This window comes from Gastrolobium bilobum, unplaced genomic scaffold (genome assembly GCF_033153095.1).
Source record: "Gastrolobium bilobum isolate Gb01-03AN ecotype WA unplaced genomic scaffold, APGP_CSIRO_Gbil_v1 utg132346, whole genome shotgun sequence".
NCBI classification, from domain to species: domain Eukaryota; kingdom Viridiplantae; phylum Streptophyta; class Magnoliopsida; order Fabales; family Fabaceae; genus Gastrolobium; species Gastrolobium bilobum.
The window spans coordinates 64,273-78,485 of record NW_026899539.1 but is presented as its reverse complement, the minus strand read 5'-3'; the positions used below and the strand labels follow the sequence as shown (position 1 = coordinate 78,485).

At 33.9% G+C, this 14,213-nt stretch overlaps 3 protein-coding genes across 3 annotated transcripts; 2 read left to right on the top strand and 1 right to left on the bottom strand.

Annotated features, from left to right (window-relative positions):
• Nucleotides 1–1,312: 1,312 nt before the first annotated feature.
• Nucleotides 1,313–2,122, top strand: LOC133291240 (probable protein phosphatase 2C 80). Its single transcript, XM_061489460.1, has 2 exons — nucleotides 1,313–1,708; nucleotides 1,799–2,122. The coding sequence occupies exons 1-2, from the start codon at nucleotides 1,313–1,315 to the stop codon at nucleotides 2,120–2,122; spliced, it is 720 nt and encodes a 239-aa protein (XP_061345444.1).
• A 1,957-nt stretch (nucleotides 2,123–4,079) lies between these two features.
• On the bottom strand, nucleotides 4,080–5,387 carry LOC133291239 (beta-glucosidase 13-like). The gene is made up of 6 exons (XM_061489459.1): nucleotides 5,361–5,387; nucleotides 5,121–5,276; nucleotides 4,693–4,808; nucleotides 4,330–4,544; nucleotides 4,201–4,271; nucleotides 4,080–4,130 (listed from the first exon to the last, which is right to left on the bottom strand). The coding sequence occupies exons 1-6, from the start codon at nucleotides 5,385–5,387 to the stop codon at nucleotides 4,080–4,082; spliced, it is 636 nt and encodes a 211-aa protein (XP_061345443.1).
• A 4,000-nt stretch (nucleotides 5,388–9,387) lies between these two features.
• LOC133291241 (65-kDa microtubule-associated protein 1-like) lies at nucleotides 9,388–13,857 on the top strand. The gene is made up of 10 exons (XM_061489461.1): nucleotides 9,388–9,433; nucleotides 10,290–10,383; nucleotides 10,466–10,669; nucleotides 10,801–11,052; nucleotides 11,164–11,379; nucleotides 11,975–12,130; nucleotides 12,212–12,523; nucleotides 12,832–12,919; nucleotides 13,051–13,199; nucleotides 13,377–13,857. Exons 2-10 carry the CDS (start codon nucleotides 10,312–10,314, stop codon nucleotides 13,677–13,679), a joined length of 1,752 nt encoding a protein of 583 aa, XP_061345445.1. The 5' UTR covers nucleotides 9,388–9,433; nucleotides 10,290–10,311; the 3' UTR covers nucleotides 13,680–13,857.
• The last annotated feature ends 356 nt before the right edge of the window (nucleotides 13,858–14,213 follow it).

Sequence of the window (14,213 nt, the reverse complement as noted above, 5' to 3'; positions counted from 1 at the left end):
AAAATTTTCTTAGCTATGGATATTATTTCATTTAGTAGTTGTGATTTGATCTTAGTTTAATTAATATTTTAATTTAATCAAACTACCCATATTGTTATGTTGTCCATCAATTATGTTTTTAGTTAAATGAAATTATTTGTCAATTATGATGGAGCTTTCAAACAAATTTTCTATCTAACATTTGTGGTATGGAGAATCCTTTTTTGATTTTTTTTCCCAGCCGCGTTGTATTTACGTCTAACTGATTTTTTTTTTAATTTTTATTAATTGAGTAAAGTTAAACTTGTGCTACTCATTTGTTTATATTCTTTTAATTTTATTTTTTTAATAGAGCGTCAAATGTTGGCATCATATGAGTTCTTTTTGAAATTGTGAGATGATAGCCGTTGTAACGATCGAAAAAATTCAAAACAAAAATATAAGATTGCCATCAATTTTATTGGATTTGATAAAATTAGAAAAAATTTATTTGACAAATTGGTCTTTTGAAAATGTAAATCAAGGTTCAAAACTCTAATTATGTATGAGGAATGAAGAAAATTTGAACCCTTAATATATTCATTTAAAAAATAGTTACCTAAATTTATGAGTATTTGCTTTTCTTCTGAAATAATTGGGAGATATAGAAAGAAATGAAATTTATAAAAATAAATATTAATTGCTAGTTTTATTTAAGAAACGAACAGTAAATAAATTTTAGAAAAAAAAAATTGTAATGATTGAAATTTTTTATGTTTTTTTTATCAAAAATTAAATGTAAGAATAAATAAGACAAAACGAATTGAGAAAATTGAATTTTATTATTTTGTTTCAAAATAAAACAAAAATTATTAAATTTTTGACTAATTATTTAGAAAAACATGAATAGTAAGAAAAAAAAGTATCACGTGGAGTTTAAGGTAGCATTGTAATATGACAAGCATCAATTGCCTTTAATTAAGACCACTTTAATATAAGGGTACGTAAATTCAATTTTGGAATCGCAAATCACTTAAGTTTTGGTTTAAATAAAACATAATCTGTATTAAAAAGATATTCGTATGATTTAGTTTATTTTCTCAGCATGATTCTGTATAGTTTCACAAATCACTGAAACTTTCTTTGAAATTAAAACATGATTCCTTATAATCTTCTAAAGAAAGCACACCCTGCGGTCATATTCAGACATCGGAGCACATTTCAGTTTAGTTTTACAATACCTGTATTTTACAATTTTTTCACTACATATCTCTTTTATCAAACCCACACTTGTTTATTTCTTTCTTTGCGCCATCTTTTCTTTTCTTTGAAATTTGAAACCTTCGAGTCGACGATGATTATCAAGAAGCGTCTTCGTGATAAATACGTTGTTGCCAGAGAGAAGCCAAAGAAACGGTTGAAGGTGTTGAAGATGGTTGCTGGGAAATTCTACTATCCAAAGGATAACCCAAAGAAACCAATGGGAGAAGATGCATTCTACATCTGTGAGAAACAGCAAACCATGGGTGTGGCTCATGGGGTCGGTGGTTGGGCCAAGAAAGGAATCGATGCTGGTGAATATGCCAGAGAGCTCATGACAGAAGCTATGAATGCTGTTCAACTTCGATCAAAGGGCTTTGTTGATCCAAGAAAAGTGTTGAATGATGCTTTCTTGAATACCAAAGCAAAAGGATCATCTACCGCATCATCTATTGTTACTCTGAAAGAAGGGGTGTTGCATGGAGTTAATGTGGGTGATAGTGGTTTAATGTTGTTTAGAAATAATAGGCTTTTGTTTCAATCACCCATCCAGTAGCACTCTTTCAACACACCATTTCAGTTGGGGAATAATGAGATTAGTGACAGCTCTGACTCTGCATATGAGTATGAGATTTCAGTAAAGGCAGAGGATATTCTAGTGTTAGGTAGTGATGGACTTTTTGATAATTTGTACGCTGATGATATTGAAGAAGTTCTGAGGTGGACAAATGGAGTGTTTGAAGTTAATGATTTGGCTCAGCACATAGCAGACATTGCTCTGTCCTTTTCCAAGTCTAAAGATTTTCGAACCCCTTTTCAGGATGCTTCTGAGAGAGAAGGACACAGTCATATGGGTGGAAAGAAAGATGATATCACTGTTTTAGTGGCTCAAATTACAGTATGAATACGAGGTTGTTTAATTCTTTGAGTTTTGTAATTTTTTTTCTCATAGTAAAAACATCTGTCCTTAATTCTCGCTCCTTTTTCCCAACTGAAACCGTTTTCTCCTATTCCCTTTTATTTTTTATTATTATGTTTTTCATAGGAAGATTTTTTGGTAACCCGAAATCATCAATTTTTATCTTCTTCTTTTAATTCTCTTACTTGCTTTCCGATTCCTGCTCTCAGCTTCAAAATCACAAAACTGCCATCACCCGCGAATTTCACGATATGTGCCTTGTTCCTTAATCGAATCTGGATTCTCTTTTTATCTTTTATTTTTTTGAGACCAAGGAGGTGGAATCTGATCATTGATGCGTTGATGCGTTGAGTTTCAAGTCCCTTTAATATGATCGGAGGAATTTATTTATCAGTAGAAGGTGAGAAATTCATTGTAATTAAATCAATTAGGTTCTGATTGATTTCTATTTTGAGAGGTTTCTTTTTTCTTTTCTTTGTTTCCCTCTTCTTCTTCTTTTTATTTTTGGCGCGATCTGGATTACTTCGTTTACTATCACATTATGCGGGGATTACTTTAGGTTTTTGTTTTTCAACAATTTTTCTGCTCAGTAAGTTTTTTTTTATATTTTTTATTAATTTTTTTAGGGTTGATTCCTTTCACATTTCGAGATTCGAGAAAGTTTGAAATTTGGTTGTTGATTTGGGAAAAGGATTCAATGGAGTCTAGTATTTGTATTGTTTGAGTGAGATCACAGAACAGTGAAACTCTGAAACGTGTATTCAGTGAGAGAGATATGAACCTGTATGTCCAGATATTTGTCACAGATCCTTGTTTAGAATAGAACCCTTTGTTTCTTTCCAAAATAAAAAAAGTTTTTTTTTCTTGGATTTCATCGATATTCGTTAATGAAAAATTTGATTCACCGTGATAAGATCATTGCACTAAGAGTGCCATATTCTTTTCAGGCAATAAATTCAGTGTTAAACAAACAAGTACAAGTACATCAGTAATCCTACAATTGATCAATCATTTCAAGATGTTTCCTTTAGTTCATCACTATAGATAATTACCGAGCCATCTAATTACCTAGCCAATCTAATTAACGGGATAGTAATTTTACCTAACCACTCTCAGTTTTCCACTTCCCTAGTTTTCCATAAATACCATATCTCAAGAGGTATTCTTAAACAGTGAAATTGAACACAAAATCAACTGTAATATGGTTTCATTTGCAAACTTCTTTCCTAGACTTTTTTTTCATAAACTTGTACCAAACATAGCATTTTGGGATACCTACCCACACTTCCCCATCTATCCCAAAAGAAAACCTCAACCAAACACACCCTAAGGGTATTCCTAACAAATAGACGAAAATTAATTTTCTCAAAGCCGAGAAATTACCAAAGTAGATATAGTCTCCACCAACAAAGTTTTTTTTCTTCTATACATACAGTGAGGAATCGAATTTCTGTCAACATGCTTAAAGAACTCAGCTATCTAACAACTGTATCGAGCTTTGTTGGTTAAATCACTCTTTTCTTTTACTTAATTGCAGTTTTTTTTAAATGGTTGAATAACTTACTTGAAGCTCTCTTTTATACGTTAATTAATCTAAACTGCATAGAGTATTACAATTAAGGAGTAAATACCCTTTTTCGTCCCTGGAAATATTTGCGAAGCACAATTTAGTCTCTCGGTTTAAAAAAGTCACATTTCAGTGTTTCATCTTTGAAAAAAAGGGCCACGTTCGTCCTTCCGTTAGTTGGCATCTAACGGCCCAACTAACGGTGCACACGTGGACCGTTACTTTGCTGAGTCACCGTTAAGTATGACAGCTTGGAAGTAAAACGACGCCGTTTTGAAGGTGCCTTATGTCTTGTTGGAGTTTTGAACAGCTGAAGGTCCTATTTGGTCCCTGACAAATTTATTGAGGCCCTATTAGGTCCTTAACACTAAAAAATCACCATTGTAGCAAACCTTTCAAACCACCATTGCAGCAAACCTTTTCTAGCTAAACAATGAAATTAAAATTTTATTATTAACTGAATGTGTTTAGCAGTTATCCCAAAATATGCATTTACCTTTGGACCAATCTGAACTCCATCTCTCGTTGCTGATGCAACAATTAAGATCTCAAGTAAGCAAATGCTTTCTAAATATAAGAAAGATCAAACTGAACCAAAAAATATATTTCACTTATTGTGTCTTACTTGTGAGAATAGCACAAGCATCTGAGAAAATAGTTTGGTTTTCACTTGTACAAGGGACATTGGCTGCATAATTTGCGGTGTAATAGTTAAGTCCTATGAAATCAAAAGATCCTTTAACCATCAAGGACTGCTCCCTTGAAAACTTTGGCAATCTTTTACCAGCATTATCAACCATTTCAGCAGGGTATGATCCAGAATTCAGTGGCTCCTTAAACCTCGGAAGTCAGGAAATAATTTGAGTTAGGTCCGTTTATCCATTAGGCACGTTACCAGAAAAATATTATGATGTTTTATTAAGTCCATATAAACCATAACCACCGCAATTAATGTGAAGCCAAAAGAAGAATAAGTAGGAAAAATTACCAGTCATATAGGAAAACAAGGGCTCTAGATGCTGCTTCTATATCTGCCTTTGACTGGGAAAGTGGCATTACCCATGGAGAGTTCAATGTTATCCCAATTTGTCCCTTTTGATAATTCTAAATGAAATAAAGCCACTCTTAGTTAAATTTATCTCTACCAATTTACCAACAACTAATTTGATGACTCTCCCTTCAATTTATTCTAATCTGTAGTGCATTACAAATATGGTTTATGTTGGAAAGCAATCTCATGATCATGTCATGTGAACAATCTCAATCATTTATTGACATATCAACAGTGGGGGTTGTAGTTAATTTTTCCTTTTTCAGCTTTCTGTTTGGCTATATATTGTGCACTGGTTGTTTGAATAAAATCAAAAGACTCAATCAATATATTCTCCATACTCTAATTATAGTTTATATAGTAACCTGGTACTTGTTCCTATAGACTTTGACAGCAGCTGCATGAGCAAGAATCTGGTGGTGAGTGACCATGTAGGGCTCAGTACTTGAATCCCCTGCACTGCAGTTCAAGGGCAACCACTTGGAGCATCTTCCTGGTGCAAATAATCCATTTGCATAACCCTGAGTAGTGAAGGTGAGTGGCTCATAAGTACTTTTAAATAGGACTTATGTTGGATGTCCTAGACGTTCAAAGGGGTTGGTTACTGCTTCATTGGGTAAGGTTGTATCCATATTGGCACTTCATATGTACTGTAGAAAGCTCGTTATATATTGTAAAAGATTGTTGTAATCCTTTTTTTGGTTTCAGGGGGTTGTTAACAATGGGAAATCTGATCGAATAGCATAAGCCTTGGCCAATAGCATAAGCCTTGGTTTGCTGCAATGGTGGTTTGAAAGGTTTGCTGCAATGGTGATTTTTTAGTGTTAAGGACCAAATAAGGCCTCGATAAATTTGTCAGGGACCAAATAGAACCTTCAGCTGTTCAAAACTCCAACAAGACATAAGGCACCTTCAAAACGGCGTCGTTTTACTTCCAAGCTGGCATACTTAACGGTGACTCAGCAAAGTAACGGTCCACGTGTGCACCGTTAGTTGGGCCGTTAGATGCCAACTAACGGAAGGACAAACGTGACCCTTTTTTTCAAAGATGAAATACTGAAATGTGACTTTTTTAAACCGAGGGACTAAATTGTGCTTCGCAAATATTTCCAGGGACGAAAAAAGATATTTACTCTACAATTAAGTGTCAGCCACGTAAAATTATGAAATGAGCATAATAAAGTAAAACCAGGCCTAGCTAATAAAAAACTTTTAAATTTCTGCAAATTAAATTAGAATTAGAATGGACTTTAATTCCATTCCGTTGGCATAACAAAAAGGGCACAACATGGCAAACTCAAGAACTGGGTCCTCGATGTCAATATTTAATTAGTAAGAAGTGGGTATCATATCAGAAAAGTAAGTAAGAAAGTAGGTATGATACGATCGAGAGAAGGGTTTACAAATAATTATACCTATAAAAAAACAATCACATGAGAGATGGTGCCATAAGAAATCACTGTTTATTTTAGCCAAGATGGTCATTTGGATGATGATTGGCCTATAATTGATAGTACATATGCATGTGACTTCGCTAGAGAGTTTGCTTTCGGCTGGTCAATGCAGCTATTCAAATCCACAAGTTTCAGATATACTATTCCCGGTTTATGTCACATGCGGCATGGCCCAACTCACATGTGTCTGACACTCTATGCCTTCCATTGGCATCTTGATTATCATTTAGTGGCCATGGCATAATATATGTAGGAAAAATCTAAATCCACAGTGTATTGAGTTAGCGGCAAGTTGTGTTGCATGAAATTAAACATATAAAAGTAAAGAAAAAAATTGTTATGGTACATTATAACTCACATTGGCATCAAATAAGATACGGTATGTTAATTGAATTTTTTAATTTTTTTCTTTCGTTTAAGTTTTTTTATTAGATTGTTTTTAATAAAATTTTAACGATATATATTGATATAAAATATTTATTTAAAGGGAATGTTATAAAATATTTATGCGTATGATTATTTGATTTTTTTTTTATGTATTTTGTAATTATTACATTAATAATGAGTTGAAGTCTAATTATTCCCCCCAATCCATGTTTAAAATTCTTTATAACACATAACTTCTATGAAAAATATAATGATCACAAGATTCAGCTTATTTTGATCTTCTATTTTTCTATCTACATTTCTCTCTATTTATTTTTCTCCCTTCATCTTATAAGATCACTAACTTATTATGAGTATCGTGTGTTCCAGAAAAAATATGAATGATTGAGTAATAAAAAAAAATTGATGTGACTTTTAATAATTTGAGTGTAAAAATGTAAAAGAAAAATGTCAGATAAAAATATGTAAGAGGAAAGAGTTTTTTTTAAAAATAAATAAATAAGCATGCATTGATAAAAGGACCCTAGTCAAAATATATCACCTTTATTCTAGATATCTTGCTGCCAAGTAAACAGACACTTCAGAATAAAACCGTAATGTTTTTTACACAAGTATATTACCTCACAAAGAATGAAAGTGGGTCTCAAGGCACATTTTTTTCAACGGAAATAGGTGCTCCTTGTTAAAAAGGAAACAAATATCAAATCAAGTTTCGATATATCTATAATACTAAAAATATTTTTCTCGGAACGTGAAAAGGTGAAGTGTGAAACAGAGAAAAATAAATAATGATGATTTTTAATATTCAAAAATAATAATAATGATGATTTGACTAGTAGAAAACCTGAAAAAAAATATTGTGTAAGTGTCATTACTTAGAACTATAAAAGGAAGGAAATCCCCGGGAGACTTAAAGGGTGACTACTTTTATGTCTTTTTTAGTTCTTATTCAAGTTATTACTAAACAACCCTACATAAATTGGGAAACAACCCTACATAAATTGGGAAGTTGGATGATAAAAGTCTTAGCAATTTATTGTTCGTACGTTTCTAACTAAAACAGCTAGCGGCTTTACATAATTTAATAAGCATACTCAGTTATGTGACTTGTTGGTCATATATCTAAATTCATGATTGTCTTAGAAATTGAATATTATTATTAACATTAAAAGCAAAAAATTGTAATAAAGACTAAAAGATTTTGTGTTCATGTTCTTCATATGAAATGATAAAATAAGAATCATTCTGGTTATCTCCTTCAATTTTATCTTAAAATAGAAAAATAAGAAAAATGATTGATATATTTTTTGTATGTGACATGTCTACTATTATTCATCCATAAATGATTCATTACCTGTTTTTCTTTTTTCTTTTTTTGTTGATTTAATCGGTTCACAATAGTTTGCAGCCGGATTTTTCAAATACCAATTTTACATACCAGACCGAATCGGCCAATACACTTATTTACTATTGAACCGGTTGAATTGACCGGTCTGGTTCAATTTTCAGAACACTGATTTTACACATGGGACGATTTTGGGGCCATATATATACACAGTATGGCGCCACCGAGGATGTTCAGAATTCTGATGCTGCAATGATACATAAACATTTATTTATCTGTAAACATGATGTAACGTAGGCCATCCAAACAGCAGCAATGATATAGGATATCCATGATCAAATAACAATTATCCTAATAATGGATGCTGACATCTAAATCAGACGCCTAAGTTATGGTCCAAAGGGAAATGAAAATATCAAAATTTTAAATATCTTGTTAATTTCCACGTTGCAAAAGCTTATTATGCACTAAACAAAATATAGGTGGCTTCACATTGATGGTGTCATTACTCATTTGGACAGAGATGTGTTTGATTCGTGATGACACCCAACCCCTGACCGCGACCTTTGCCTTTGCCTCATATCTGGGCTTTCCTTTCCTGTTCTTTTTCCTTTTTTATTTCTATTCTTCCCCCCCCCCCCCCCCCCCCCCCCCCCCCCCCCCCCCCCCCCTTCTTCTTAAATAATTATTAACAAAATAAAATTATTTTTTAAAAGGAAAAAAACTTATCATTTGTTACCATTAAATGCCCCTGCCCTTTAATTTTATTACATCATTGGACTTTGTCAAGAGCTTCTGTTCATTGTTCTTATCTTTTATTACTTATTTTGGTTATTATTGTTTCGAAATAAATGATTGATTTAGGCAATTGTTTCGGTGAATAGAAAGTAAAGATTTTCTTATACTTAATACAGTTATAGTTGATTCTGGGAACAACAAGTGACCAATTTAATAATATGACGCAAACTATATATAAAAAAAAAAAAATTAAGTGCAGGTTGATAATAATAATAATTATTATCCATCTTTCTCAAGATTTCCTATTTTATGTATATAAGCTTTCCATATATGCTAGATAAAAAATTGATGTATTTAAGTTACAAAATCAGAAGAAAATATTATTAATATTCTAAACGTTTTCTAACATCAGAGTTACTACTTTTGAATACACACACATAAAATGTGTTTGATATAAGTTTTAGTTTTGGATAAATACTTATGTTTCAATACAGCAAACACAGTGTCATATCAGTAAATAAAGGGGAAGACGAAGGACAATAAATGAATTGACTTAGGAGACAAGCAGAGTAAGAGAAGAGAAGAGATAGTCTTAGTGGGGTCCATTTTCTTTCCTTATGATGTAATCTATTCATGTCTATTATTCATTCACACACACAACACAACCACACTCACACTCTTTCAAGAACTCACAGAAACCCACGCTCTGTTTCAGATCTGAAAGAACCACATAACCCTAAGCCTCAATCAAACGGTGAGCATTCTCATTTCTCTCTCTCCCCATCTTCTTCTCCTTCTCTTGATCTCCGCATACTCAGAGATCTACTTGTTGCTCATTACTCTGTGATTGCAAGGACTGAACTTGTTGCTTCACTCTGCTTTCATTACTTTTTTTTTTCTTCATGTTTTCATTTTTGGACTTCACTGTTAGCTTGCTAGAACACTAAGCTTATATTCTTGCTACTTGTTTCTTGTCATTAGATTAATTTAGTTTTCTGATTGGTAAATTGATTGCATTTTGTTTTGATCCTCTGCGCAGTGAGTTTAATTAGCTAACCTTGCATTGGATTTTGGTTACGTATGCTGAATGGAGTCTGATTTGTTCGGAGATTTGCTTTGCAGATGCAGTTGAAGGAATTCAACAACTTCGAACCTTATTTAAAACAAATAATAATAATTTAGAAACTTTTTGGACTTTTCTTTCCATAGATCCTTATTTGAACTCGTTAGTTCATCTATTGGGATGGATAATTTGGGGAACTGGAATTCAATATTTACACAAAATGGATTTCCAGTTTGCATTCACTATGGTTTACTTAATTCCGCATTCCCATTGTGTACTGCGCTTTTAGCTTCCTTGTTCCTTTTATATTGTTTTATAGTTTTTCCATACTCGACTCTTCAAGGCGACTAGTTTTCAGTCCCAGAATGAGATGTACCAATGCCTTTTTATTGGTTTTTTATTTATATGGTTGTCACATGAATTTCCTGCCTGGTACAAAGACGAGTTTTCAGATATCTGTTTGTTTCTTGATCTTCGCAGAAGAGATATTTCTGTGTGTTCGGTGTAAGGAGAAATGAATTTCATTTTTTTTTTTTTGTGTGTGCAGGCTAGGTTGCGCTGGAACTTAAATGGCAGTGACAGAGGCTCAAAATCCTCTTCTTGGAGAAAACACCTGTGGTTCCTTGTTAAAGAAGCTTCAGGTAACTTCATTCAGCTATTTATCTGTGTCATTGAAGATGCTCATGGTTTACAGAATAGTAAGAATATCTTTATTCGCTGTAGGAAATATGGGATGAGGTTGGTGAGAGCGACGAGGAAAGAGACAAGATGCTTCTTCAGTTAGAGCAGGAGTGCTTGGATGTGTACAAGAGAAAGGTTGAGCAGGCTGCAAAGTCGAGGGCACAGCTACTTCAAGCCTTGTCTGATGCTAAGCTTGAGCTTTCTGGTCTTCTATCAGCTCTTGGAGAAAAGAGCTTTGCTGAAATTGTTAGTGACTACTTAATTATATCCTTATATTGGCAATGCAAAACGAGATAACTGCAGATATAGCTTTGTGATGCATTTAAATTTTTAAATGGTAAATTAACTTCCTGTGCATAATTTTTATAACTTCACAGCCTGAAAACACTTCTGGAACTATCAAGGAAGAGCTTGAAGCCATAGCACCAATACTTGAACAGTTATGGCAACAAAAGGAAGAAAGAATAAGGGAGTTCTCAGATGTACAGTCACAGATCCAAAACATATGTGGAGAAATAGCTGGGAACTTGAACCTTAGTGATGTTCCCCCTGCAGTTGACGAGTCTGACTTGTCCCTGAAGAAGTTAGATGAATATCAATGTGAGCTCCAAGATCTTCAAAAAGAAAAGGTAATTCTGTTATACTGTCCAATATCAGTAACTCACAAATTCGAAAACAAAATTTGATTTTATTCACTAAATAGTATATTGAGAGTTTTGTTGCATTACTTTGTTTGGCAGAGTGAGAGATTGCACAAGGTTCTTGAATTTGTGAGTACTGTGCATGATCTATGTGCTGTCCTTGGTATGGACTTCTTCAGTACCGTAACTGAGGTTCATCCAAGCCTAAATGACTCTGCTGGTGTTCAATCCAAAAGTATAAGCAACGACACCCTAGCTAGGCTGGCTAAGACTGTCTTGACGCTGAAAGAAGATAAAAAACAGAGGCTTCACAAAGTAATTCATTTAGAACACTGTTTTATTTCCTTATTTTTTTATGCAATGGCTGTTAACTGTACATGCATTCAAAAGTTAGTAATTTTGGCGTACCATGGTTTTTGTCTTGATGTACTGATTCATCTTAACTTTGTTTAAAAACGATTTGATTCTCTACCAGTATTATAAATATATGTGTGCGGGCGCGTGTGTAGGAGAAAATGAGTTTTCGTTATCAATCAAAATCTTTGTCAACTCTAAAAGTTTCTTTAAACAAAGAGAAATATATTTTCTGAGATAAACTTTGATATGATAAATTAAAAATACTTTTATAATTGAAGTTATAGCTTAATTTTAGTTTTTACCAAAATTTCAGTTACACAGAATACTCCCTCTCAACTAGAAATAACTTTTATGGATATTTAAAAATAAATACCTTTTAATTATAAAAATAATAATTACAAACTCAAAACAAGTTTCAATTAAAAAAATTAGTATAAAAAGAGTATAATATTAGGGTGTTAGAACAAACATGGTGTATCCGTTTCTGCTTGACTTTTAATATACGGTATCTTTTTCTTTTCTTTTTTAACTTTGACCTGTATATCCCTTGCAGCTACAAGAATTAGCTTCACAGTTAATTGATCTGTGGAATCTAATGGATACCCATCCGGAGGAAAGGAGACTATTTGACCATGTTACGTGTAATATGTCTGCTTCTGTCGATGAAGTCACTGTTCCTGGGGCCCTTGCTCTGGATTTGATTGAGCAGGTACTAAAGACCTTCTAAAGTTTACAGATTTGGTCTCCAAAATAGATGCTTACTGATTATTTTACTGTTCTTTGTATAAAGGCTGAGGTGGAAGTTGAGAGGCTTGATCAGCTGAAAGCCAGCAGGATGAAGGAAATTGCTTTCAAGAAGCAAACAGAGCTTGAGGAGATATTTTCCTGTGCCCATATTGAAATAGATCCAGAAGCTGCCCGAGAGAAGATTATGGCATTAATTGATTCTGGAAACATTGAACCAACTGAATTATTGGCTGATATGGACAATCAGATAGCGAAAGCAAAAGAAGAAGCTTTAAGCCGAAAAGATATATTGGACAAGGTTGAGAAATGGATGTCAGCATGTGAAGAAGAGAGTTGGCTTGAAGACTACAACCGGGTACTTATAATCTCCCTTCTGCATTCTTCCTCATTCTGTGTGTCTGTGGTTGGGTGTGCACCGCTTTGGTGGGAGAGGTGAAATAGTACTATTCTGATAAGGGCATTTATTATCATGTTAACAAGCATACAAGTTTTCAGTCTAAGTGATTCGTTATTTCATAAGAAAATTGAAATGTGCCTGGCCTTGTTTCCGTACATAAATTTTAGCTTTAGCTTTGCTGCAAGTTATAATGATTACATGAAAGGTTACATAATTTTTGTCATTTGGATTATAACTTTACCCTCTGACACAACCTTGTAAAACAGGATGAAAACAGGTATAATGCAAGCAGAGGTGCACACTTAAACCTCAAGCGTGCAGAGAAAGCTCGGATACTGGTCAACAAAATTCCAGGTTTTTATTGATCGAGACTAAAACCACCATCAGTACCATTATTACTAATTTGATCCGCTGTAAGTGTAAGTAAATGAAACGATTCCACATTATTGGAATAATTAATTTTGTTTGTTTTGGTGAAAATGCAGCTTTGGTTGATACATTGGTTGCTAAAACTCGTGCATGGGAAGAAGAGCATGACATGTCATTCACTTATGATGGTGTTCCTCTCCTTGCTATGTTAGATGAATATGCCATGCTCAGGCATGAAAGGGAAGAGGAAAAACGAAGGATGAGGGTAAGCTTCACCGATGAGATGATTAGGATGACAGATTTTGAGATTAATTGAGCATTTGCTAATAACAAGACCACGAGCAAATATAAAATATCAGCTTGGCCTATTTCTGTTCACTATTATATTTGGTACATACTGTTCTGCTGAGAGGTCATAACCTGTGAACTTTGCACTCTTTAGGACCAGAAGAAGTACCACGAGCTGCAAAACACAGAACAGGAAGCCATCTTTGGTTCAAGACCCAGCCCTGCTAGGCCAGTCAGCGCCAAGAAGGTAGTGGGACCTCGAGCTAATGGTGGAGCCAATGGTACTCCTAACCGACGGCTATCGCTTAATGCTCATCAAAATGGAAGCAGGTCCACATCGAAAGACGGAAAAAGGGATAATACTAGACCTGTTGCTCCCGTGAATTATGTGGCCATATCAAAAGAAGATGCTGCTTCCCAAGTTTCTGCTACTGAACCCATCCCGATATCACCCTAATAACGAGATCTTTGTTTTCAACCTCATAGTTTCATCTTTGTAGCATTGTCATATTACTAGTTAATGCTTTAGGAATATAATCTGTGAGTGACAAGTAATTGGAGAGGAACTGTTCTGAGCTGTGTATGTTATATTTGCCATTTGGAGGTTTTCTCAATACATGTTGGCTTATCCATTGAAGCCCTTTAATATAAAAAGTATACACAGTGGTAGTCTTGCCTTTTTCCAAATCCTAGCTCATAATCAATTCGTTTGCTTCACTTTCCATCCTTTATGTGATGAAATACGAATTTCCGAATCTTCAAATCTCCAAGGTTTCTCAGCAGCATGTTGCTGGTAATTGGTATTTAATATAAGTCACCGTCCAAACAATAAAATCGTCACTTTCATTTTTGACTGTTTTCGTACAATACTCAGCTGTTGGCAGTTTTTTTTTATAGCCAGCTGTTGGCAGTTTTAGGGTGTGCATAATTTGGTTTGGTTTGGTTTTTTATATCAAACTAGAAGAATAAAAATTGTGTTGTTGTTTGGTTC

Excerpts from the sequence above, each read along its gene's own strand:
- LOC133291240 (XM_061489460.1), top strand. The coding sequence starts at position 1,313 with ATGATTATCAAGAAGCGTCTTCGTGATAAATACGTTGTTGCCAGAGAG. Across the intron at positions 1,709-1,798 it reads GGGTGTTGCATGGAGTTAAT|TTGGGGAATAATGAGATTAG; the intron begins GTGGGTGATAGT and ends ACACCATTTCAG.
- LOC133291239 (XM_061489459.1), bottom strand. The coding sequence starts at position 5,387 with ATGGATACAACCTTACCCAATGAAGCA. Across the intron at positions 4,545-4,692 it reads CTTGTTTTCCTATATGACTG|GTTTAAGGAGCCACTGAATT; the intron begins GTAATTTTTCCT and ends CTGACTTCCGAG. Across the intron at positions 4,131-4,200 it reads GAGTTCAGATTGGTCCAAAG|CTAGAAAAGGTTTGCTGCAA; the intron begins GTAAATGCATAT and ends TTCATTGTTTAG.
- LOC133291241 (XM_061489461.1), top strand. The coding sequence starts at position 10,312 with ATGGCAGTGACAGAGGCTCAAAATCCTCTTCTTGGAGAAAACACCTGT. Across the intron at positions 10,670-10,800 it reads AAAAGAGCTTTGCTGAAATT|CCTGAAAACACTTCTGGAAC; the intron begins GTTAGTGACTAC and ends ATAACTTCACAG. Across the intron at positions 11,053-11,163 it reads AAGATCTTCAAAAAGAAAAG|AGTGAGAGATTGCACAAGGT; the intron begins GTAATTCTGTTA and ends TTTGTTTGGCAG.